This window comes from Abramis brama (genome assembly GCF_963993115.1).
Source record: "Abramis brama genome assembly, chromosome: 6".
NCBI lineage: Eukaryota > Metazoa > Chordata > Actinopteri > Cypriniformes > Leuciscidae > Abramis > Abramis brama.
Window position 1 is genome coordinate 9,885,007 of NC_139968.1, and position 27,244 is coordinate 9,912,250.

General features: G+C 37.6%; 1 protein-coding gene across 3 annotated transcripts in view; it reads left to right on the forward strand.

Annotated features, from left to right (window-relative positions):
• The window catches only part of grm7 (glutamate metabotropic receptor 7), a 210,868-nt gene extending 206,385 nt beyond the window's left edge, over window positions 1-4,483 (forward strand). For all 3 annotated transcript variants that reach the window (XM_084118050.1, XM_084118048.1, XM_084118049.1), the window contains one exon: window positions 2,663-4,483. Coding sequence is in view for 2 of the 3 variants with exons in the window: in XM_084118048.1 (XP_083974174.1) it covers window positions 2,663-2,712 (50 nt within the window). In the remaining variant the exon portion in view is untranslated. The remainder of the gene's footprint in view (window positions 1-2,662) is intronic.
• The last annotated feature ends 22,761 nt before the right edge of the window (window positions 4,484-27,244 follow it).

Consider the following 27,244-nt stretch of genomic DNA (forward strand, 5'->3'; position numbering starts at 1 on the left):
CACTATAGACTGAACACGTAATACGCATGTGTTATATTGTTGATAAAATTCCTCAAAAATTGTTGCATTATATTATGCAATCCAGTGTGGGCATGCGCAGTACAAATAATAATAAAAAAGTACTATGCAAATGAGAAGCATAACACAGCCATTTAGACATAAGAGAAATCCAAAAACCATCCCCATTCGTCATGCCCTGGTTTCCATCCATATCTGACGTTCTGTTGTCAGACACATGTTTCCAACACTCTTCCCATCCCATGAGGAAGACTGCAGATGTGAGACAAGAGCTATTAAGATGTTTTTGGTGTGCCGTGCTATAAGTGTGTACTGCAGTCAGTCAGGGGAGATGTAGTCTGGAGGCATCACAGCTGGTGGTGCAAATAAGGTCTTTAAAAGGGGTCACATCACCTTTAGTTTATTTTACAGGGAAATACAGTCACCTTCAGTCAACTTGGTCCCATATTCTGTCTATCTCCCTTTATTGTCCATCACTCTCAAATGTAATTGTCAAATATAAGAGGCAATATTCCAAACAAAAAGTGTATTTGTTTGGCATTGTGTGTGTGTGTAAATTAGGTCACCCTTATCTGAGCTCCTATTATGTGTATAATTATAATATATTTATACCTGTTTTTGCATATTAAGGGCACTTCCCTCAATCCACATTCATCAAGCCCACATTTCTGAATAGATGGCACTCAGAGTGACATTTAACTCGAATACTAAAGGGGCTACTGACACTTAAAGGCCACAATGATCTCTCTACTTGGTAACCTTTACTTTTAAATATTTAGAAGTTCATTTACATGCAAAAGAGCACAACAAGCATCCAGGGATAAGCGCTGTAATTTAAGACTGGAGTCATTTCGTTACACAGAGTCTCTGCAAACACATCAGCGGCAGCTTGTGAAGGTCACGCTGTTATGACTAAAGACATTTCAGGGCTTCTTACATAAGACTTATGCGATATTCATCTGCTTTTTAATTTTGAGGTGCTCTTTCATCATATAATGAACACAGTTATTTACATTTTTGTGAGTTCATACTGTGGGTTAGAAATTCATCAGATCCCCTTACTGTAACTATTAAAGTATTAAGTAGCAACACCCTAGAAGATTCCCAGAACCCTTAGTAAACCTCCCAGAATGCCCAAAAAACCACCAACCGCCCAACCACCCAAACAACCACACCCTAGAAAACCCAAGCAACTACTCAATATCTTAGCAACCTCTCAAACCAGTTTATCAACCACCCAGAAATACCATTGCAACTGCCTAGCAACCACTCAGAACACCCTACAACTACCCAGAACACCCTAACAACCACTCAGAACACAGTAGCAACCGCATAGCAACCTCTCTAAACACCCCACCACTTCTCAGAACACCATAACAACCAATCAGAACACAGTAGCAACCACCTAACAACCTCTCAAATCACCATACAACTACACAAAACACCTTAACAACCACTCAGAACACAGTAGCAACCACCTAACAACCTCTCATATCACCATACAACTACACAGAACACCCTAACAACCACTCAGAACACAGTAGCAACCACATAGCAACCTCTCTAAACACCCCACCACTTCTCAGAACGCCATAACAACCAATCAGAACACAGTAGCAACCACCTAGAAACCTCTCAAAACACCCCACCACTACCCAGAACACCATAACAATCATTCAGAACACAGTAGCAACCACCTAGCAACCTCTAAAATCACCATACAACTACACAAAACACCTTAACAACCACTCAGAACAAAGTAGCAACCACCTTGCAACCTCCCAAAACGCCTCACCACTACCTAAAACACCCTAACAGAACACCCTAACAATCTATCAGAACACAGTAGCAACCACCTAGCAACATCTCAAATCACCATACAACTACACAAAACACCTTAACAACCACTCAGAACACAGTAGCAACCACCTTGCAACCTCCCAAAAAACCCCACCACTACACAGAACACCCTAACAGAACACCCTAACAATCTATCAGAACACAGTAGCAACCACCTAGCAACATCTCAAATCACCATACAACTACACAAAACACCTTAACAACCACTCAGAACACAGTAGCAACCACCTTGCAACCTCCCAAAAAACCCCACCACTACACAGAACACCCTAACAGAACACCCTAACAATCTATCAGAACACAGTAGCAACCACCTAGCAACATCTCAAAACACCCCACCACTTCCCAGAACACCATAACAACCAATCAGAACACAGTATCAACCTCCTAGTAACCTCTTAAAACACTTTAGCAAACACCCAAGCACCCCACTCGGAATATCCTAGCAGCCAACTAGCAACCTTTCAAAAGCCCCTAGCAACCACTCAGTGCACCCTAGCAACCAACAAGCAATCTATCAAAACACCCAACAGCTACCCAGAAAACCCTAGCAACCACCCAGAACATCCAAGAACCCTCTCAAAACTGTCAAGCAAACACAGAACACCCTAGCATCTGCATTGTCTTTAAGAGTCAGTTTCTAGCCTTTTTTCGTTCCATACCAAAAATTTTGCCCCTGTCAGGCCTCCTGACAAGAATCAATGAATTCCTCTCATTTTTAGTGAGGGAAAAAAAGGATGAAATATCAAATGAAAAGCAATCTTTCATCTTTCTCTCCTCTCAGGTCCGGCCGCTAAGAAGAAATACGTGAGTTACAATGACCTTGTGATCTGAGGGCCTCCATCACAGGAGGAAGGTGATCGATGGCAGTTCCTGGTTTCTCTCGGCTCTTTGACACAAAAGTAAAGCGGGAAAAAGGCTTTCGGTGTACCTCTCTTTCCATCCTTCTTTTGTCCGAGGGCCAGGACAGTGACTGGGCCCTCAGCTAAACCAACGACAGAGGATCTCAGTTGATTTTCGACACCTTTAAGAAAAATAAAAAGGCAACCCCCACCCCCACCCCCCACCCCCCAAAAAAATCACAAAAATAAATTGACATCTGCAAAAAAACACGGTAGCAGGAATCAACGGATTGTACAACCGGAAGAAATACATTTTTGTTGGGGTTTTTTTCTTCTGATGGAGGTGTAATAGCGGCAAAACACGACTGACCTCCTGTCAGTCAACAATTGAGGTTGCACTTGACGTGATGGACCTTCGACAAGGCGTTTGTTCTGATAATCCATCACAGACTATTCAGGGCGCTCATGAATCGACATGGCTTTGGAATGCTGGGCCGAGAGGTCCTCCTCATCTTTACATGTACTTCCAAACTGCAAGTTTTTTGGGATTTTCCGTGCAAATTTGTGTGGTTCTTTCAGCATTTCCGTTTTCCTTTGCTGTCGGAATTTTTACGTTTCAGTTTTTTTTTTTCATTTTCCTTGCCTTTCTGGATGCACATTGTATTAAAGCCATATTCTTCTCTATGAGATCTCATTCCTGGAATATTTTCCTGTTTTACGGTCTTTATTTTGGGGGACACCATTCGATTTCCCCCTTTAACATGATAAATGTGACCGTATGCCTCACATTTTTCTACATTCCCACCATGTTTGTAAGGGTTCGTAGACCATCGACTGTGTTGTTAGTGACTTTGAGAGATGTTGCATTGGTTTTACAGTAACTAAACCCTGGTGACCGATGGTGTTTCAGAATTCTTTTTTAAAGAAAGTGTTCACGTAGCAGTTGTCAATGCATGCTTGATATGTTTGATGTTGAAGTAAATGAAAATCTCACCACAGTTTTCTCACACTGGCCTGTTTACAGATAATTTTAAAGCCTTTATTGATTTCTCTCTTTTTTCCTTAAGTACTATCTCATGAATTTCTCAGACATTCACTCACTCAAGGCAGAATATGGCTTTAATTTGTCTTGGAATTTTTAACTGCCCCAGAACTTATGGAGAAAATTGTGCAAAAGATATCAATATATATTTAAAAAAATATATGAAAAAAATAAAAAGCATGTATGTTTTATACTGTTTGTACTAAGTATTCATGTTGCCCTTGCTGCTTATGTGCTGATATTGTGGAAGACTTTTATGTTTGGCCACTCATGCAACTATACTGTGGTGTTGTCCAAGAATGTACCAACATGAAATAAAACCATTTGGTTATTTTTTATTACTTTATTATTATTTTTAGTAGTAGTAGTAGTAGTATATTAGTCTTGAATGTGCTTGCTTGAATTATGTTTGTTACAATTGTTCCCACTTGAGACAACTAAAAGTGAGCTAATTTTTAGGTTGATTTATTTGCTCATAGTCACACAGTTCTAAATACAGGTTATTTTAAAACACCAAGTGAATAATCACATTGGAGTTTATAATCACAATAAACACATCCATCCAAAGTTGCAAATTTAACCTATGTGCAAAATTGGGATACCGCATAAAATATTTGCGAATAAAGCAGCGTTTCCATCCCATGTGTTCAAGAGAACAAAATTGTCACTTCCTGGGAAATTGGCACAAAATATCTGTAATAAAAATGCACATAGGAATATTTCTTCAAAAATCTCTCAGACAGCTTGATTGTGCTTTTTTAATGTCTAGTTAAGATCATTTATAGAATATGTCTTTACTGTATTCACCACAATGATTACAGAACACTATTTTTGTTTTTAAGTATTACTTGTAAAATACAAATGGGAATATCTCTATAATAATGATATACTAGCAATATATGTGGCTTTTAAGAAACAAAAGAGCTAGTTTTGAATGGCTGTCAATGGAAAAAGATGATTTTGTACTCAGGTGTTGTAGTTACATCATCTGCCAGCAGGTGCTAAATGTGCTATGCTAACCAAAAACTCTTAAAGAGGACTTGTTATGCCCTGTTTCTAAGTCTTGATTTTGTTTTTGGGCTCTACTAGAATAGGTTTCACGCTTGAATGCTCAAAAAAAGAATTTCACATATTTGACATTGTTGCAGCACCTCTCTTCACAGTCTGTCAGTAATGCCCTAGGGTGCGTTTCCCATACAACGACGTAACTCACTGCTTAACCACCATAGTACGATGCATCGTTGGAAAAACTAACTAGCTAGTCACTCACGTCCGAAAACAAAGTAACTTTGTCGCACATCCGTCGTTCGAACTACATTGGTTGTTCAGCAATTGTTAATGACGTCATACTAATTAATCGGTTCTAGATCAAATTAATGTCAGATTATTGCTGTAAATAGCGAACATGGCATCTGTCGACTACTTCGCTATTTTTGTTCTCCATTGTTTTGCTTTATTTCCAGATGGTTCATTCATTCGCGATACTGATGGCGAATGTTCCTTGGAATTATTGTTTCGGGAAAACAGAATCATTGAACTATGCTGGTAACAATGGAATTTGCGACCATAGTTGGTTAACAATGATTTTGAGAAACGCATCCCTGTTTAGTTTCTGGCTCTTTAAAGCTCCTCCTTACAAAAAGTGCAATGTGCTCTGATTGGTCGCCTGGACCAAAATCTTGTGATTGGTCAACTGATTTTAGTGTGTTTGGGAATTGTCACGCCCCTCACCATAACCGCAAATTTCAACACACTACTAACTCAACCAGGCCTCGTCCCCTTTATTTTGTATAGAAGAAGAAAACTCAAGACAACTGAGGCGTTTCAGGGAGTTCAGAAACAGTGACACTGATGTAGAATAAGTATATTATTCTAGTAACTTTGCAGACCTTTGTTTTATGCTCAAACAGAAACATCACACACTAAAGAATGTTGCATTTTTTAAAGCATAATAGCACCCCCAATAATTTAAATTCAGTTCAGACTATTACTTGCATAAGCCTTGTCTACCACAATCCCACAAGGGACAGTGATGGAAACACTTCTGTTTAAGTTCTAGTAGGAAAGCATCTTCTGAATTATAAAATGGGATCAAAGCTGTGTCTGATTGGCGGTGCGTTAGCGCACAAGCGTGAGCGCGGTTGACAAGCACTGCACTGTCAGCAGAAGGCGTTGTGTGCTGGAAGCTCAGGCCTGTCAGATGATGGCAGAGAAACGTCTTTCAATCACAGCTGGAGAGCGAAAGTCTAAAGTGTCTTTAATTCTGGAAGTGAGGGGTTGAAGGAGAAAAATCTGTGTGGCTTGCAAAACACATTTGCTAAACCACTGTCATGGCTCAACTGTTTGCTAACGCGTCTTTGACTTGTTTACGCCGCAGCAAATGTCGTGGCTCAGCATGTACTGAGGACATTGATGCATATTAGGTCATTACACATTTGATAAATAACATTTTGGTCATGAATTTCACCTTCTATGTAATCAAAATAGTCCTCTTGTTAGTTGTTTACCAGAGTTGACTAAAAAATGACAAAAAACACTGTATTCTGCTCCAGGCCATTAGATGGCGATGAAACACTATAGATTGAACATGTAATACGCGTGTGCATCACGTCATCGTCTTCAGAGATTCACGTTTTTGTTGTTTACACAGAGACCGTTTTCAAAAACGTGCACTTTGAAACCCGTTTTCAAAAGTTTGCATTTTCAGGCTCCCAAAACGCTGTAGTGTAAATGAACGGCCACATTGCATAAAACGTTTTTAGTTTTTAAAACGCTGGTGTCGTGTAAACAGCCCCTAATAAATTAGTTGTGTGTTAAGCTATATAGCTAATCTACCGAAGTGTGTGCATTAACCAGTTAGTTTACAAGTTAATGCACTTGCTTATTATACTTTAATTTACTTACACATACAACCAGCCAATCAGATTGGGAAGTCAGCTGTAAAGTCTTGGTCATAACTTGGTTTAATTTTTAATGCGAATTTATCAATTTATTCTTCAATAGCATCAAAATAGCATTCTTATTAGATGTTTCTAGTAGGGTTTGCTTTATTAGCAGGCTAATTGGCTAATGGCCATGTTAATCAAGCAGATTAATCAGCTAACTATGTGCTAAGCTAACAGGCTAAGGTGTTAGCTATATGTTAAGCTTAATTAACCATATGCTAAGCTAAAAAGCTAATCTTCTTGCTGTATTCAAAGCTAGTCGGTTCACTTGTTAGCTTACAAGCTAATGCACTTGCTTATATTACAAACCAACTGATTAAACAGAACAACAAACATTACATTTGATTATTTATAGTTTGTGTTATTACTATACAAAATAATGGGGTAATAAAATACTTTTCTTTACCTTTATTAGCAGGCAGACAAGTAAGAACCTGTGCAAAAAGCCAGCCAATTAGACTGGAGATGCTATTTTTCAGCAAGTTTTTGCCTTCATGTGCCTGAGAACGTGGTGGTCCGTGGACATGCTGTCTGCGACTGAAACTATTGACTTTTTAGTTTATCGACGTAAGGGAGCCATCAAACGATACCCGTAACCTCCTTCTCAAGGAACGGAACACGAACATGATCGAAATGATTATTCTCACAAAGGTTTGGAAGTAAAACCAATGCATCTCTTCATATCCACCCGGCATGGGGGCTTAAACTAAGCAAAATTGAGACCTAAAAAGACAGACTTGGTCACAAATTGATACGTCTCCGATCTGATGAGGTCTTTCCCTCTATCAAGCAAGGAATAGCAGGTGTCAATGGAACCCAATTTATACAATCCACAGGAATGAAAGTTATTAACCTGCTTGCCAGGGAATGTGTATTTGCGTCTTGGCCTTTCCATTTGGTAGTGGGGGGACTCAGGATATTGAGATACGAATCAGGACACATTGATCTATTTCAGCTGCATCTTAAGTAAGTATTTGACATTTCCTCTCAGGCATTTCAGGCTGCTGCGCAACATGTTTAACTCCTTCCTTCCAGAATTAGATATTCCACATTTGGTTATGAGCGGGATCCACAAAACGGAAGGAAATGTCAAGGCGACCTCTCGGCATGAATTTTTATTTTTGTATTAATGGATAAAAGATTCTATTTTCATGTGTAATCCAAGGAGACAAAAATGGGCTCCACGTTTAGAAGATTCAAAATTATTCACAATGCCTGAAATCTCAACTCAAATTTAAGAGTCTTTTACTGTAATTCATTCAGACTGCTGCACACTAACCCTTCTTAGACAATGTTGGCTCACTATGATAATAAAAGCACACTGTACAGAGACTGTATCAAATTGTGAATGTGACAGCCTAGTAATTTAGTTATGAGCCAATTTAAAATCAGACAAGCGCAAACAGCAGGACAGGAGGATGTGGGATATTCAGTAATACTCAGTAATGATCTGTAATATTACACTAGCTGTAATTGTTCAACAATAACGATTCCTGGAAAGCTTATTAACATGGTATTTAGTATTCAGCACACTCTTGTAACCTCCAAACCAGCATTAAGTGTGGTAATTGCAGGCATCATCAATACAATACAGTAAAAATTGGTTGGAACAACATGAGGGTGTGCAAATTATGACAAGATAATATTTGGGTGAGCTGCCCTCAGTGCTGATGAGGTACTGCATAACTTTCTCTATGAGTTTCAATTGATCACTAACATTTAACTAGGAATAATTATTGGTATGTTCTGAATCTCTGTTAATCCTGAAGGCTGCCGCTTCAATGACCTACAGGAAAAAAATATAAATTAATGGCCTTATACTTGAGGAAATTGGACATAAACGTACGGCAAGGTAGTTACGCAATTACCTTCCTATACATTGACCAGTCATAAAGCTTGGCGTTTTGAATGATGGGAAAATGCAAATTTCACCACTTATAAAAGGTGTCACATCCTAATTTACATGCCATGCATCAGATGGAAATTGCACGGGTCATTACGCTCATTCAGATCCCCGGTGGATTGCTCGATCGGCTATTAATTCACATGACTCGTTTGGAAAATCTCTCATGCAAATAACACTCCTGATTGAATCAAGTAGCACACAATAATGGCATGAAAAATATTACATAAGGATATATACATATGTTTTTTGTAAGTAAGTTGCATTTAAATGAAGGTATACGCTTGCATTTGATAGAGCTCGCTGGCCAAAAAGAGCCAAACGATTCATTTTGAGACTGTGGGGGGAAAAATCAAGAGGTAGTCAACTATTGATATGATAATGTTGCAGGTTCATCAACTAGCAGTATGCTAAGCTGTCAGGTAATTAAAATAGTAATTCTAGCTGTTTTAGCAGGCTAATCAGCTATTGGTACTGTAATCTTGCAGGTTCATCAACTAGTAGTAGGCTTAGCCATCAGGTGTACTGTAAGATAAACCAAATATTAGTTATTTAGCTGGTTCAACAGGTTAATCAGCTATTGCTATGGTAATCTTGCAAGCTCATCAACTAGCAGTATGCTAAGCTGTCAGGTTTGCTGTAAGATAATCAAAATTGTAATTTTAGTTATCCTTTCATAGCAGTTAGCTGTTTTAGCAGGCTAGTCAGCTATTGGTATGGTAATCTTGCAATTTTCATCAACTAGCGACGCCGGTGATTTATTGTCAGGGTAGATGTAAGGTACACAAAATAGCCCTTTGTTATCCTCTTTTAGCAGCTATTTTTGCTGGCTAATTAGCTATTTGTATGCCAATCTAACAGATTAATCAGTTAGCAGTATGCTATGCTATCAGGCTAACTGTAAGGTAGGAAAGGCTAATCAGTTAAACAAGCAGGATAATCCAAAGCTATCGTCGGCTAACTTGTTTAACTAACTGTTAAAAACTGAATGATAGATGTTTATTTTGGCCATTTTTGCTTCGAAATATGTGACGTAATTATTAGTACTTACCTAAAAGTGCACATGTCAATCTGTAAACCTTGCAGACTAGTGAAGAGTTATAATTTTTTTGAATTTGAGCTAGTTAATCAGCTATTTGTATGCTAATCTTGCAGATATCAGTTAGCAGTATACTTAAAGGAGAACTCCGGTCAATTTTAACATTGAGCTCATTTTTTGGTAAATTTGGAGTGCTGTCAATACAGAGAACAACGACAAAAATCGGTGTTGCCTACACCGTGTTATCCTCTTTTTAAAATTTGCACCCTGTTGACTTCAGTGGGGCAAGTTTTAAACCTGCTTTTAACCTCTTAACATCCTTGATGTGTCATTACAAGTGCACAGCCAATGTGAGTGATTCCTTCAGAGTGAACACGGTGAATCTGACTGCAGTAGATGTGAAAGATATGAATAAAAATGATGTTATTTCAGCCAGCGCACATACCTGTATTTACATCCTGTTTTCGGTCGAAGTCCATAGTAGTCGATTGTCGAGTTCACGCGCATAGGTTTAGTACCTATGATCACGCGCGTGAAGTCGACAATCGACAAAATACAAAATACAAAAAAATGAGCTCAATGTTAAAATTGACCGGAGTTCTCCTTTAAGATGGGAGGCTAGATGTAAGGTAATCAAAATAGCATCATCATTGTCTCTTTTTTTTAGCATTGAAAGCTATTTTAGCATGCAAATGAACTGTTTCAAACTGACATATTCAATATGAAACCTAGAGGGATCACAATGAATTGGAACCACAGATTTTATTAATCTTAGTCTCATAACAGAGTGTCACTTTGCGTTTTTCCTTGTGAAGCACAATCCCCATTGAAACCAATGTGTTCGCAGCATTCTCCCGTGTAGGTGCCCTAAATCAACTACTGTCAAGGAAGTAATTGAAAAGTCAGGTTGTTATCATATGGTCTCATTGGACCCATGATGGCAGCCATGCTAGAAGATAATATGACAGTAAATATATGTGATTTAATTGTCTGAACAAGCATTCTTCTGGGAAGGCGCTCACAGGAAAAATCATGAGCTAGACAAATGCCAAGGAGTTATACTGCAGTTTAAATGGGATTTAGATGGAAATCTCCCTATAGGTGTGCTTTTAGTTTTCTTTTAGCTATGCTTGAGCTACAGGTAAAATTTAACAGCAGCGAGGGAAGAGTCAGAAGATCCATAGGTATGTATCACTTTTCTTCAGCTTTTTAACTTTCCTTGTTTAAAGATTAGAAATCCTCTTTGCTCCGCGAAGCACATCCTGTGTGCGTTATAGGCCTGACTTTAACAAATGAAATGAGGGGGGCAAAATGCCCCAGTGCTTGAAAATTCCATTAGAGGCACATGTCAGAGACGGTTACCGTTTAAAATGAGAATCTCAGTTGCCTAAAGTTTAGTGGACAGAGGGGTTTTTTTTGCTCATGCAGGTGAAAGCGTTGTTCATCTGTCCTGGGGCGGAGGGGGCAACCGTTCACCTTTTTTTAATCTCATCTGGGGTTGATACTTCGGGCTATAATTACCAGCTCTATTTAGAGAACTGCCAGCATTTGTCATTGCGCACCGAGGCAATAAAGTGCAGTTATAGAAGCACAACCAGATGTGTTTGGTTTAATGAGGGTTTCTTGGTAGCTTGGCAATTTAGAAAGTTGTATGATCCTAAATGTATTTATTTATTTACTTTTCTGCAGGCAATGCAAGAATATTTATCTCAGCCAAAATGCTAAAGCCATTTATTAACTTAGGTTGTCATATGTATTTACAGCCTTGTTGAGCAAGGCTTTCCCTGTGTAACCTTAAAATGTCTGGATCAGTCACGCTGCCTTCTTTACAATGTTTTTCCTGTGTTAACGGGGTATTGAAGAGATTGTCCTTTTCATTAAAGGGTAACTCTTGCCAAAATGCAACCTAGGGTCTTTTTGTTGATCTACCTGAGGCAAACTTTCATTTAAAAGCATAATTAGAATGGAAACGCCACTTTTAAGTTTGACCATATTTTCGTTTTCGGTCAAATCGCCTTTTGAATGGGAGTGAATGGGGCACGACTATGATAGCATCAAAAATCGCTATTTTTAAAACACTAAGAAGGCTTGACGCAACATGAAACTGTGCTGGAAGTATCACCAGGGGCTCTACACATGAACTCCAGCATTGAGAACAGTGTTTGTGTACACAGAGTTTACTAAAAAGAAAGATTTTGAACAACTTTGACCTTAGCATTTTAACCAAAGAAATGTATAATGCCTTCATGCGTGTTTTATGTGTATAAGACATTACATTTCTAACGAGGACTTTCTCCAAGCCATGTTTTATTTTACTAGCATTTTATTTATCCCACAATTGAATTGTTAGAAGCCACATGTCACAAACTAGGACATCGATGGCATTTCAACACCCCAGACTGGCATTCAAGAGAGAGCGTCTTTCTTTGACCGTCTCATGACACAGACGCTGTGTGTGCAGCTGCAGGGGCAGGAGTGAAGAGGATTCGTGCGAGCGCTGCCTCTGTCCTGGGATCTGGGGAAGCAGTGATGGATGGGGTTTGTTTCAGGGAATGGCTTTCATCATGGCACAAACCAACTTCCCACACGACAAGTTCTTGGATGCACTTACCCAGCGCGCGCGGTAGAATCCCTCTCTAGACTTCTCTTTGCTCATCATCTTTGCCTTTTTGTGTCTTGTTGCGTAACGATGATGCATGCAGAAAATTACAGAGAAGCAGAAATACGGTTCAAATTAGTGTTGTAAAGCATTAGATGTACAAATACCATGTTTTTGTGGCCTACGATTTGACGTGTTAAACTATTATCTAGCATAACATAGCATTAAAAGTAGCTTTAGGTTTCCCCACACTAAAATTTTGATTTTTAACCTGTTCCACCTCTCACCATGTATTGATTTTCAAATAATTGTAGTAAAAAAAATTTTTAATTATCAACTTATTTTAAGTTAAAAAAAATGTAGCAACCCTTCACCCTATAACATATTAAACTTTTTTTACATTTTTTTTAAATATTTTTATTGACACCCAGAAACATAATTTGGACCCTGTATGCAGATAAGTAAATAATTTCATAACATTTTCTCAGTTGTAAACAATTTATTTTGTTTTCTGCATTCATGAAGCCTAACTATTCAACACTGTTACAGTAAGTTAAGTAATAAAAACATATCAAAATTTGTTTCTAAGATTTTAGGGGAAATATATTTTTTTACAATATAATATTGTAATATATATATATATATATATATATATATATATATATATATATATATATATATATATATATATATATATATATATACTGTATATATATTTTTAAATGTAAAAAAAAATCCAGTTTAATTTTGATGTTACTTTTATGTAATATAAAAGTAAAAAATCACACAAATTAGGGTGTTAAACTGTTTTTAGCCCAACTTGCATTGTAAACCCTATATATGCATATACAATTAATAAATATTAATAAATAATAACAATAATTAAAAATGCATCAATAAATAATATGCATAAAAAAATATATGTATACATATATATTTTTGTATATATATACAAAAAACTTTTTTTCTACCTCTTAAGCAACAATGTAGCTACTTTTTGCTTATACACTCTAAAAAATGCTGGGTTGTTTTAACCCAATGTTGGGTCAAATATGGACTAACCCAACGTTGGGTTAAAAATGCAATTTAAAAATGGACAAACCCAGCCGCTGGGTTACATTTTTAATGTAGCCAATGCAATTTGTCCATGTTTAAATTGCATTTTTGTCCATTTTTGATTTTGTCCAAAATGCAATTTGTCCATTTTTAAATTGCTTTTTTTAACCCAACGTTGGGTTAGTCCATATTTGACCCAACATTGGGTTAAAACAACCCAGCATTTTTAGAGTGTAGCTTATATTGTAGTTAACTACTTTTTCAAAACAGTGCAAAAGTGCAATAGCTTGACTTTGACGATTTTAAATTTGGATTCATTTCAAAGTTGTTTCCCCAATGGAAATCACCCCTTCAAATCATGTGTGCTTGACGGGACATTCCCTTCTTCAGCAGTTTTGGCAGCCCCCCTTCCTCAGGACTTAAAGACAACATGTCTAAGTTGTTTCTTCTCTATTCTAAACTTGGGTCTGACCAAAATGGGAGCTTGTCATTGCAAGATTGATAGGAGCATTCAGTGCCATAGACATAGTGATCAATCTCCAGAAGCTGCTTCTGTGGTGTCCTGCCGGAGAAACGGTGGTGTCCTGCCGAACATGCTCTTATGAGGTTAATGGGTCAGAGTAGTCAAATTTGTATATCTTCATCCAACAAGGTCAAATGCATAGTGACCCAGAAAAAGAGGTAAGCCGAGCAACGGTTTGTGTGAAGCTCGTTTGGTTATGCTGTCTTGAAGGCTGAAAGGAAGATGTATGGAGAGATATAATGGTTAAAGATCTGGGCTAGTAACAGAAATGTTTTCAGTTGATCCATAAACATGAGCACCGTGTCCTTGAGCGAGACAATTAACCTCAGGTTGTAGAGAACACAATTTGTTCTTGTGTAAAAGGGATAGTGCAGTTTCAAACCAAAGCTATTACTATTGTTATTTTTCTTTTTTTCTTTTTTGCTTTTGCATTGACCTAAAGTTTATTTGATCATCAGCATTCAAGATCACAGTTCAGTTAATAATAAATATCAAATACTTGTACTGTATGTCTTTAATATGAAAATTACAGTCTGTGATTGGCCATATACATATTCTATAGAGGCTACTCTTTAATTACATAATTTATGATTTAATGAGAGCCATTTTGCTGCTGCCAAAAAAGTGGTACTATTTTGAATGAATGATTTCAGTTACGATAACATCCAACTTAAATATATACTGAATACAACAAAAACAAAAAATATAGCAGTAGTAGTAAGGGATTTGAACACGTGAATCATTTTTTTTTCTGTTGTTTTACTTGACACACCCGAATCGATTCACTCGAATGAATCGGACTTCTCGAAGTTGCATGTGTGAGAGACAGAGTCATTTAGAATTAATCGATTCACTAGAATGAATCGGACTTCTCGAAGTTGCATGTGTGAGATACGGAGTCATTTAGAATGAATCGATTCACTAGAATGAATCGGACTTCTCGAAGTTGCATGTGTGAGATACGGAGTCATTTAGAATGAATCGATTCACTAGAATGAATCGGACTTCTCCAAGTTGCATGTGTGAGATACGGAGTCATTTAGAATTAATCGATTCACTTGAATGAATCGGACTTCTCGAAGTTGCATGTGTGAGAGACGGAGTCATTTAGAATGAATCGATTCACTAGAATGAATCGGACTTCTCCAAGTTGCATGTGTGAGAGACGGAGTAATTTAGAATGAATCGATTCACTAGAATTAAGTTGCATTTGTGAGAGAGGGAGCAATGTAGAATGAACTGATTCACTAGAATAAATCAGACTTTCCAAATGTGTGAGAGAGCCATTTAGGATGAATCGATTCACTGGCTCCAACACAAGAGTTGAGATGAACACGTGGTTGCTTTGCTAGCTACGGCTAGCTACATTGAAGCGTTCTTAAGAGGTAGAAAACAATGTATTTTTGTAAATAAAATATGCAATTTATGATTTAATGAGACCCATTTTTCTGCTACAAAAACAATACTTTGAATGATTGATCTTACGATTACGGTAACATCTTGAACATACTTGAACAAGTATCTTACCGAGTCAAATATAAATAGGTCAATGACTCACATCGGTGAATCGATTATCTTTTACATGAACCGTCCGGAGTCCGGAGAAGCGGATTTGATCGGGCTTTTCAGCGCAATGTGTGAGAGAACCACTCAGAATAAACCGATTCAGTAGAATGAATCAGGCTGTCCAAAGCTAGATGTGTAAGAGAACCGTTTAGCAAGAACCAGTTCGCTAGAATGACTTGTTAATGCTCCACTGTGGCCCGGTTTACACCTGGTGTTTTAATTCGTCTCGACTTTTGTCCACTTTCAACCACTTCTGTCCTGATTTCTTCAAGAGGAGTGTCTATGGGCGGGAAAATATATGGTCCTTTTTATATCAGCTTTCGTTTCTGCTCTGAAAGCCGCGAGACCAGCCGAACGCTGGGAGTGTGTGTTAGAAATCAGGAATGGTGAGAGAACACCAACTGCATGATAACACTGGTAATTACAGTGAAAAACAGCTACGTTTATGTTTATTTTGTGTTGTTGTAGTTGCGTTTGTCGTTCACAAATGTTACATTAATTGTAAATGAACTAAGGGTATTTTTTCACAACAACAATGCATTTTTCTCGAACAGACGACAACATTGTCAATCCCCGTTTACACAGATCCATGAAAACGACTAAAAACGCTGTATTATTCAGGCCAGGCCAGTAGATGGCGATGTCACTTTGTAAAGAAACACTAGGCTCCTATAGACTGAACACGTAATACACATATGCACATAAAGTCACCTTTTTCACAAATTTATGTTTTTGTAGTTTACATGGTATGGAAGCTTGTTTCCGCCACAAAATAAAACATTTTAAAAGGTAATTGCGAATTTTTATCTCACAATTGCGAGTTTACATCTCACAATTCTGACTTTATTTCTCAGAATTGCGAGATATAAAGTCAGAATTGCGTGAAATAAAGTCGCAATTGCGTGTTATAAAGTCAGAATTGCGAGATATAAAGTCAGAATTGCGTGTTATAAAGTCAAAATTCTGACTTTATAACATGCAATATATATATCACACAATTCTGACTTTATAACATGCAATTGCGAGTTTATATCTCGCAATTCTGACATCTTTTCTCAGAATTGTGAGTTATAAACTCACAATTGTGAGATATAAAGTCCAATTTTAAGGAAAAAAAGACAGACTTTTTTTTTTTTTTCTCAGAATAGTTTATATCTCAGAATTCTGACTTTATAACACGCAATTGCGACTTTATATCGTGCAATTCTGACTTTATATCTCCCAATTGCGACTTTATTTCTCAGAATTGCGACTTTATTTCTCACAATTCTGACTTCATATCTCGCAGTTCTGAGAAAAAAAGTCACAATTCTGACTTGATATATCGCAATTGTGAGAAAAAAAGTCAGAATTGTGAGATAAAAAGTCGCAACTATTATTATTTATTTATTATTCAGTGGCGGAAACAAGCTTCCATAACATGGAGACATAACGGTGTCATTTTCAAAAACTTGCAATTTGAAACCTGTTTTCAAAATTTTGCGTTTACAGGCCCCCAAAACGTTTTCCGAGTTTTCCGCATCAAAGTTTTCCGTTTAAAGTTGAATCGGTGTCGTGTTAACGGCCCCTCAATTCATTTCTGTAAACCAGATGTTTAAAGCACAGCAAAAAGTAGAACACTGTCTCCCCTGCTTTAAAATCAAGGCATTTGCACATATTAATTTTTATGTGTTTACCTGTTCAAATATTCCCAGAGAGACATGCTTTATCTGGCCCAGTTTGGTCCACCTACCCCACGGCATGTCCTCCCCTCTCTCGCTCGCTTTTAGTTTTGTTCCAGAAAAATCTTGCTGACTATGTGTGTGGGTTGTGAAGATGAATTGTTTGCAGCATGCTCTTTAAATCACAGACGTGCACAAGCCTGTAGTTTAATCATATTTCACACTGACCCCACTTATCTCTGTCTCTTGTTGTTTAAGGGTGTCAGAGGCCATCTAACCACTCAGCCGGACGGGTCGAGGTCTCAGCCAGGGTTTCCTTAAACATTTCAGAAACATTTCAACAAACCAATTATAATGTGTCAAGAGACCTTTCAATTTTAAATACCATTGATTGGGATTTTAGATTGGACAGTGAAAGCAAACCTTTTAAAAATTATATTTAGCGAATTTTTGTCTTATTTTACAGTAAAATATCCTTAAATATTGAAGTGTGTGTGTGTATATATATATATATATATATATATATGTGTGTGTGTGTGTGTGTGTTATTATTTGTTATTATTTTAGATGGATATTTTTTTAGATATTTATATTTATTTATTTATACATAATAGAAAATTTGTATGTATTGTATTTGTGTTTTACAGTAAAATATCCTTAAATCTTAAAGTGTGTGAGTGTATATATATATATATATATATATAAACGTTATTATTTCTTATTATTTAGATGATATTAAGATAAATATATACTTATGTATATATATGTTATATATGTGTATATATATATATATATATATATATATATATATATATATATATATATATATATATAATAGAAATATATTTTCACTGACAAATTGTCTCGTTTTGGAAAATATTTATCAAGATATATGTAAAATATAGCTAAAGTTATTTTCTAAACAAAAGTTATATCTTGTTTAAGGCTGATTATTATTATTTTATTTTTCTGGAAAACAAGACAAAATCATTTAAGAAAAATAATTGTTGCAGTGTAAATAAATAGTTCACTCAGAAATGAAATTCAAATGATTTACTCGTTCCTATTTTTTACTAGTTTTTTTATTTTTTTATCATTAAAATGTAATTTTAGTCTCTATAGTGATTTTCGAGCTGGAAAGCATCCATTTCAAACAATTTTCATTGAATAGAAAAGAGCAGCTTTTTTATTTATTTATTTATTTATTTTTACTTTTTTGGGATTTTCTGAATAAATCACGAGGGGGTGAGCAAGTAATGACTGTTTTATCATAATCATTTTTGTTTGAACTTGTCAAGTCACCCTGAAAATGAACAGCCTAAAAAAGAGACACACATGCAGAGGAACAGAATGATTACAGAATATGAACATCCATAGGTCACTAAAAGCATTTCTAGCTAGAAAACTTCCAGAATCCATTAGCAATTTCAAAAATGACACAATTCTTTTCTGCAGATTTATGTACAAGACACAATAGCAACCATTACAGGCCTCGTTGATAGTGTTTTCAATTTGTTTTCTGTGCGCAGACTGGATACATATTGCATATTGTTGGATAAATACATTTCATACTATGAAGCGGTGACTGGGATATACAGCTGAAATGTTTCTGGTGTCAATACGGGGCTAAATATGTTAGGAGAATTGTTGCAGGATTTGTTGCACTGACCTGAAACACAAGAAACAGATTTTCCTTTTGAGGACGGATACAATGAATAGCACGGGACACTTGAAGGGCTGCACAATAGAAGGACACAATACTTTTTTTAGTTTGTTTAAAACCAATAATTTTTTAGTTCCTTTTGGCAATGCTAGGGGTGCAGAAATTACACGCTTCAGCTACTTTATAAGACATAAAGGAAATGTTTTTACCATTCACATTTTAATATGCAAATGTATTAAGCCCAATGCGATAATTTATATATTGCTAGACAATACTATAATGATATGACATTATAATTAAACATTTTCAATGAGATCAGGGTGATGGCGTTGCATGTTCGTGGTATTACCCGTGCACTTTACTAGTTCTTGTATGTCGCGTAATCTCTGTCGATTTTGTTCGTCCCATCAATGGTGTAAAAGCCGAAGTGCGTCCAGACTTTGGACTTAAATGTGGCTGGGGCATCTATTATTTTACTCACACTGCTTTCCACCATCCCGTTAAAACCCTTTTTTTCTTAGGCTTGTTAACTTATGTTCACATTTCCTTCATTTATGTGTTGAGCGCCACCTTGAGGAGCCATGAAGAAACGCTGGGAGCAGGGAAGTCTATTCAGAGCGCCTTATTTTATTTATTAAAATATCGATATTTGGCGCCAGCGTATCGATTCTCGTATCGCACAGAGAAGGACAACAATATATCACCCTATCGATGTTTTGTCCCACCCCTAATTTGAACTAAGGCCCTGTTTGTGAAACCAAGCCTTAGGGCCCTATTTTAACGATCTAAGCGCATGGTCTAAAGCGCAGGGCGCAAGTGCACTTAGGGCGTGTCCGAATCCACTTTTGCTAGTTTAACAGCGGGAAAAATTGTCGGCGGTCCCGGCGCATGGTCTAAAAGGGTTGTCCCTATTCTCTTAATGAGTAATGGATGTGTTTTGGGCATAACGTGCAATAAACCAATCAGAGTCTCATCTCCCATTCCCTTTAAAAGCCAGTTGAGCTCGCGACATGGCGGATTCGCTATTTACATGGCGGAATTTGCAAGCGGAAAAACTGAACGCTTCTCTAGCGAGGAAACGGATCTACTCGTGCGTGAGGTTAAAACACAAGCAGACCATCTATTCTGCGGGACAAGCCGGATTCCACCATATCTTTATGCACACAATAATAATCTTTTACATTGTAATCCTTTTATTTTTAATGTTTGGCATGTTTGTGTGCAGCTGTGCGTCCCTGAGTGTATGCGCGTGTTGGACCCGCCTATAGGTACACATTACTAACACGCTCTTTAAATAACAAAGAAAATATTGCGGCATTGACTTTAGACCAGGTTTCAGTTGGTCAATGGCGCAGTCTATTTCTGTTGCCTCAAAATAGCAACGCGCCAACAAAGCGCCTGAACACACCTCATTTTCAGACCAGCACGCCCATGGGCGCACAAATGGGTGCCAAAGGCATTTGCTATTTAAACAGCGTGGCGCAGGACGTAAAAATGATAACTGCGTCAGTCTGTAACTAACAAAAAGCACTTGTGTCGCGCCTGACGCTGCATTGCACCGGGTGTAAGATAGGGCCCATAGTCTCTAACATTTAAACTAAGGTTAAAGCAACACCAAAGAACTTTTTCTCTTCGGTCCCCCTACAGGTTGTAAGCGGAATTGTCCATTACCACTGTCGTAAATAATTTAGCCTATCGCAGCCTACCGTTGCACGCACGCTCGCTGTTTATCCAGCACCAGCTTTAGAATGAACGATGTCCACAGACAAGGTAGAGTATGTTGCATGATTTTATGAAAGTATGATGTATTGTGACATCAGAAACGGAGAAAAACAAAATAATGACTATTGTAACGCTTGCTGTAAAGCAAGTCAAATTTGTAGTTTCTTATGTCTCATTCGAACTACAGAAACGCTACCCGATCTGGCAAACTTGCATAGTGTGGTTATGGCAGATAAAGGGCCGCAAAGCGGAGGCAGAAGTGCCTTTCACCCTGTCACGACTTGATGAACCACTTTAACGATTTTGGAGACATTATTTTAAGGTAAAAAATAATCTTTAGTGTTGCTTTAATAGTTATGGCTGAGATGTCATATCTGCTACTATAATGTGTATTTTTGCACAGCTGGACTAATCAACATCCACTAAATTTGTTCAGCCTTAGAGCAAGCAGCAAATTATGCTAAAGCGTTTCGCACATCAAGTCTATTATGCCTTTCTTCTTAACCTGGAATGATTCTCATTGTGGTAATCTAAAGCTGCGGTGAACGCATGCAACTTGCTGATACCTCCAGCTGAGGAGACGTGTGGGGGTTGAGGATCTGACATCCCCCACCAATCACCAGCAAGCTTTTCTCATGTGTGGGTGGGCTAATTGCACCATGGGATACATTTTAAGACTTAATGACTATCATGCAGCGACCAAAAATACGTCTCTCAGAAATAGTGGCTGGAATAGGCGTGGTACTGACTCTTGTTCTCAAATAAATAGAGACTGGGTGTGCTTGGCAGATAGCATTGCAAAGGGCTTGAATGCATAGAGAGCTGATAACAGAGCAGTGCGCTGACCACTGTGAAAGACCAAACATCTGAAGGGCGATAAACACAGGTAACATCCGTCAGTAAAAGGCTTCTTGCTATTTCAAGGCACTTTCCATGAACAAGGCACAACATAGTGCCTGAAACTAAGAGGCTTTTTTTTTTTTTTCAGCAACAGTCCTTCACAATTGGAACACAAATATGAAACCAAATAAATTTACTTAAATGGCTACAACATGAATATTGTTCACCTCAGCAGGTCAACCTAAAAATGCTTTATGGTGGAGAGAAAAATGTTATTTTTTTTTTTATTTTTTTTTTCTTCATCGGAATGGTACGAAACATTGGTACAGCACTTGCTGTGTGAACACACAAAAAAAAAATATTATGGAGATGATTCGAACAGGTTAAATGGTCCTGAAAAAAAAAATAGTCAGGCTAATTGGCGGTCAAAAATGGTCGCATTGGAAATGAATGGGAGACGAATTTCACCTGGTGAAAACTTTTGGTACTGCGGCCAAACAAAATCTTACTGAAAGCTAATTTTTTGAGATATCAGGCTCTTGTTTAGATTTATGGCTTTGATTTTCTCGCAGTTTTAGAGTAAAACATGTTTTTGAACATATTTTTCATAACAATAAACTTTTTTTTTACCTTCACTTTTAAAAACTTTTTTCGCTTCAGCAATAATCTGCCAAGTGCCATCTTTGAAAAGAGATCAAACTTAAGTCTGTGCTCTAAAGCATTCAAGATTTACGACAGTTTAAGTTGGAAATGAAATTTTCAGGTCTATGCTCAAAGTGAATAGGAAATGTTCAAATTAAGGAGTAAAGGAGTCCAAAAGTGAATAAATGGATTATAAATACAGCGAAAATAAAATTTAGTACCATAAAATCCCCTAAAAATACAAAATATTAAATAAAAAACATTATCAAACTAAAATATAGTACATTCATTTCATTTCATTGATTTTTTTTTTTTTTTTAAATGACTGACACGCGAAGACCACCAGAGATTTAAAACTACCCTAATTTGTGTAGTTTTGTTATAAATAAAACAGAAGCAAATATTTGTAGGTTTTTGATACATTTAGATTTCCATCATTAAAGAAAATTAAAAGATAATTATGGTTCATGTGGTTTTACATTTATGTGGTTCTCAAATGAATCCATGAATCAGTTTGAAGAAATTCTTATGAACTGTCCAAAAGAAGCAATTCACTAAAACAAATCAGATTTCCCAGCACTCTAAATCACTGAATCTTTTCTGGCTTTAATACTGTGCTATTTTTCTCCCTTACACCAGGTGTTGTATTGCTGGCCATATTTCCTTAAACCGCTCTTGCTCCTTTTGAAGTGTAGAAAAGCTGAAGTCATGGATTTACTTCTCATGGAAATCTTATCTCTGCTTTATCCCCAGTGGAGTGTGCAAAGGATTTATCCCAGAGAGGTGTGTGTCTATCTACTCTGACTCAAGGACTCAAGATAAGGCCTCACACCCTCTGGAGTTCCTCATAATTGAACATTTACTGGACAATAGCCTGACAGGGAGAGCCAATGTTATACAATGGTGATGATAATAGCAGTAGTGGACACAAAATATCGCTAAATTATCTGGAAAAACCAACCTTGGCCTCCTGCTGTGGGTCTACACAGAGACATTAGACATGCAGACAAGTTATTCCCGATGGATAAATGGGTGTTTTGTCCACTTCAATAGAAAGACAGACAGACAGACAGACAGCTATATTGATTGATAGCAAGACAAGACAGATATATGGATAGTCAGACAGAGAGATAGTCAGACAGAAAGACAATCAGATATGTAAAAGACAGACAGACAGACATGTAGACAGACAGATATGATGATAGATAGATAGATAGATAGATAGATAGATAGATAGATAGATAGATAGATAGATAGATAGATAGATAGATAGGTATTCAAGCGGCATATACATGTGAGTACAGTCATACTTAACAATCTCTAAGCCCCTTTCACACAGCGCGTTGATCCCGGGAAATTGCCGTAAAATTGCTAGAGTGCCTTCTGTGTGAACGCAAACATGTCCCGGGATCGATCCCGGGATGGGGACCTAGTAACATTGCCAGGATCAGTCCCGGAACGGCAATTTCTCGGGCCAGTTACGGCAATTTTACTTGCCGGGATCAGTCCCGGAACGCACCCTGTGTGAACAAAAGCCAGGACCAATGCCGTAAGGGGTGTGTCGTAGTGATGACGCCTTTCTACAACCTGTGCTACGGGGAACGAGCCACTCGGCAAACCCAGTGGCGCTACTGGGGAGTATGGACTCGTCTTCGTGTAGAAATGACGAAGAGGAGTTATCATCAGAACTGACATCTGACAGGAGTTATCACATCCTGACGTCACGCGTCTTTACAGGATCTTTTACGGGATGTGTGTGAACGCACTCACAGATTCCGGAAAATCAGTGGCAGTGTGAATGAACCAAAATCGAACGATCCCAGGACAAATCCTGGGACACATTATCCGTGTATTTTCCGGAATCTCTGCGTGAAAGGGGCTCAAGCATAACAAAGGCAGGCTGTCAGCAAACATGTTGCTGTGTCTGTGCAATCGCTGTTGTGTCATCCCCCCCCCTCCTTCTGTTTCCCTGTGCTTTGCTTGTAAGCCATCAGGAAGTGTCTGAAGGCGTCTGATTTACCATGCAGGTCATGGGCAGAGACCACATCAAAGCCTGAACCAAACATACAAACCTCTGTCAAAGACACAACCTACAAATGCATACCGCGTTTCATGCACAGCGAATGTAAACTCCCGAAATAACTGCATTTCTGACTGTTCTGGTCACCTAACCTCTGAAAACAAAACGAGCTCTCCGCTTGTTGTTTTCACAAATGTTTTTTGATGTTTTGCCAGGATTTCCTATCCTCCATTAGGTGCTACGCTCCATTTCACCTGTTCAAAATCCTTGTCTGGAAAGCTCATTGTCATGGAACATAGCAAACAATATCTGACGGGAAGGCAAAAACAATCTTCGAAAGAGAAGCCGGATGATAGTCTGCAAAAAAAAGAAAAAAAAAGCTTTATATACAGGCACGAAGTCCAGGCTTGATCACATTATTTCTGTTCTTGACACCCCAGGTGGCAGGAGGAGGGAAATGTGCGCTGAGTCGTGTGGAGCTAATGGAATGGAAAGGTGTTGTGGAGGGAACAGTGCTCGATTGTTTGCTTCCTCATTGAACAGGGGAGAAGAGACCAGGAGGAATCGATGTCCCGGCTTATTAAAACTGCCCACTTCACTTACCCCGACAACAGCAGACTCAGAGAGGACCACTGTCCTGGAAAAGGCCCGAGATTTTACATGCCACATCACACTGCTAAAAGTCCATCAGAGCCGTTTTGAGGCGTAAAAGCTGTAAAAGCTGCTGTCATCTGATAGGCCTATTTTACCATTGTAAGCTCTTTGGTGTACTGTATTTAGGGTGCTGTCCATGGTGCTCTCTGGTCATTTTGGTCTTTAGGTTTCTGTCCATGGTACTGTCCAGTCATTTTGATATTTAGGGTATTGTCCATGGTCCTGTCTGACTGTTTTACTCTTTAGAGTGCTGTCCATGGTCCTGTCTGGATGGTTTACTCTTTAGAGTGCTGTCCATGGTCCTGTCTGGATGGTTTACTCTTTAGAGTGCTGTCCAGGGTCCTGTCTGGATGGTTTGCTCGTTAGGGTGCTGTCCAGGGTCCTGTCTGGATGGTTTGCTCGTTAGGGTGCTGTCCAGGGTCCTGTCTGGATGGTTTGCTCGTTAGGGTGCTGTCCAGGGTCCTGTCTGGATGGTTTGCTCGTTAGGGTGCTGTCCAGGGTCCTGTCTGAATGTTTTACTCTTTAGGGTCCTGTCCATGGTCCTTTCTGAATGGTTTGCTCTTTAGGGTGCTGTCCATGGTTCTGTCTGAATGGTAGGGCTGCCCTCGACTTTTTCTATTAGTCGTTCATTTAAGCCATTAGTCGACTAATCACACGTTTTTATTAACAAGCCATAAATCATAATAATGGCCTTTAATTATATAAAATATGTATAGCCTAATCAGCACAAATTCAAACATAAAGCTTGCCACAGTGCACCGGCAAACGTAATAATTATGAATGTGTTGTGAAAAAAACAGAATGAGACTATGGGAGTAAATTGATGCCAAAACCATTGAAAATGGACAGACTAAAATTCACAAATAGATATTACAACTTGTAAACACAAAACACAATCTACAAATAGATTAAAAATCCGCAAACAAAGTCCTCATGATCCGCAAATGTAAAACAAGATCTACAAATAGATACAAAGTCCTCAAACAAACTCTTTGTGATCCACAAATATAAAGCATGATCAACAAAAAGATTAAAAATCCACAAATAAACACATCCTGATTCACAAATTGAAATCAGTGACTTGTACTTGAAAACCAGAATTTGAATGAATGAAAAGTGACTTGTTTGCAGGTGAAGATCATGTTCTGTTTGTAGATTGTGTCACATTTATTTTCAGAATTCTGACACTATTGTTTTGCTGTTGTAACAAAATAATGCCATAATCATTGAAAATTAAGAGACTATGAGTCAAAAATGCATATTACAATTTGTAAACACAAAACAAGATCTACAAATAAATGTAAAATCTGCAAACAAACTCCTCATGATCCGCAAATGTAAAACAAGATCTACAAATAGATAAAAAATCCACAAACAGACTCTTCAAAAAACAAACAAACAAAAAGACAGGTATTTGCCTCATATATATATACAATATGTATTTGATGAACTCGTAAAGCCTATCTTCGTAAAAAAAAGTTTAAATATTATTATTTTTAATGACATTCATTTGCAATGGTATTATGCAGATTTTAAATTTATTTGTAGATCTTGTTTTGTGTTTACAAATTGTAATATGAATTTTTGACTCATAGTCTCTTCATTTTCAATGATTATGGCATTATTTTGTCACAACAGCGAAACAATAGTGTCAGAATTCTGAAAACAAATGTGACACAATCTACAAACAGAACATGATCTTCACCTGCTAACAAGTCACTTTACATTCATTCAAATTTAGAGTTCAAGTACAAGTCACTGATTTCTATTTGTGAATCAGGATGTGTTTATTTGTGGATTTTTAATCTTTTTGTTGATCATGCTTTATATTTGTGGATCACAAAGAGTTTGTTTGAGGATTTTTAATCTATTTGTAGATTGTGTTTTGTGTTTACAAGTTGTAATATCTATTTGTGAATTTTAGTCTGTCCATTTTCAATGGTTTTGGCATCAATTTATCCCCATATGAGACTGTCTACAATTTTTTATAATGTATTGGTAATGTTTTCTGTGTTTTCGGCTGCAGAGATAAAGTCACGATGCTGACTCGTCATCTCCGCTGTAGTGGACGCGCCTATATGCACGTTTCATACGGATTACATAATCAGAGAATATTTATTTTCCATTGGAATCTGTTCATTCAAATGAAAAAATGTCAAGCTTTCTATAGGTATATTGCTAATGTCTGTGAGGCAAGTATACGCTGAGTTTCGATTAATTTATGTAATGCGCTCCATGGTCCTGTGTCTGGATGGTTTGCTCTTTAGGGTACTGTCCATGGTCCTGTCTGGATGGTTTGCTCTTTAGGGTACTGTCCATGGTCCTGTCTGGATGGGTTGCTCTTTCGGGTGCTGTCCATGGTACTCTCTGGATATTGTGCTCGTTTTGTTGCTGTCCGTGGTCCTGAAATAATATTCTCGGCAAACATGTAACATCAAAAGGTTAATCTGCTTTCACCAAATGAGAAAAACACTACCAGATAAATGAATAACATGTATGATAAAACACACATCTGAATTATCCCTATTAAAATATCATGTTATTTTAAATATATGTTGTCCATAGAGAAATATTTTTGTTGATAAGATATAAACCGATAAAATAGCTCTAAGGTTATTAGTCACTATTAAATTACCTAAATATAACCTG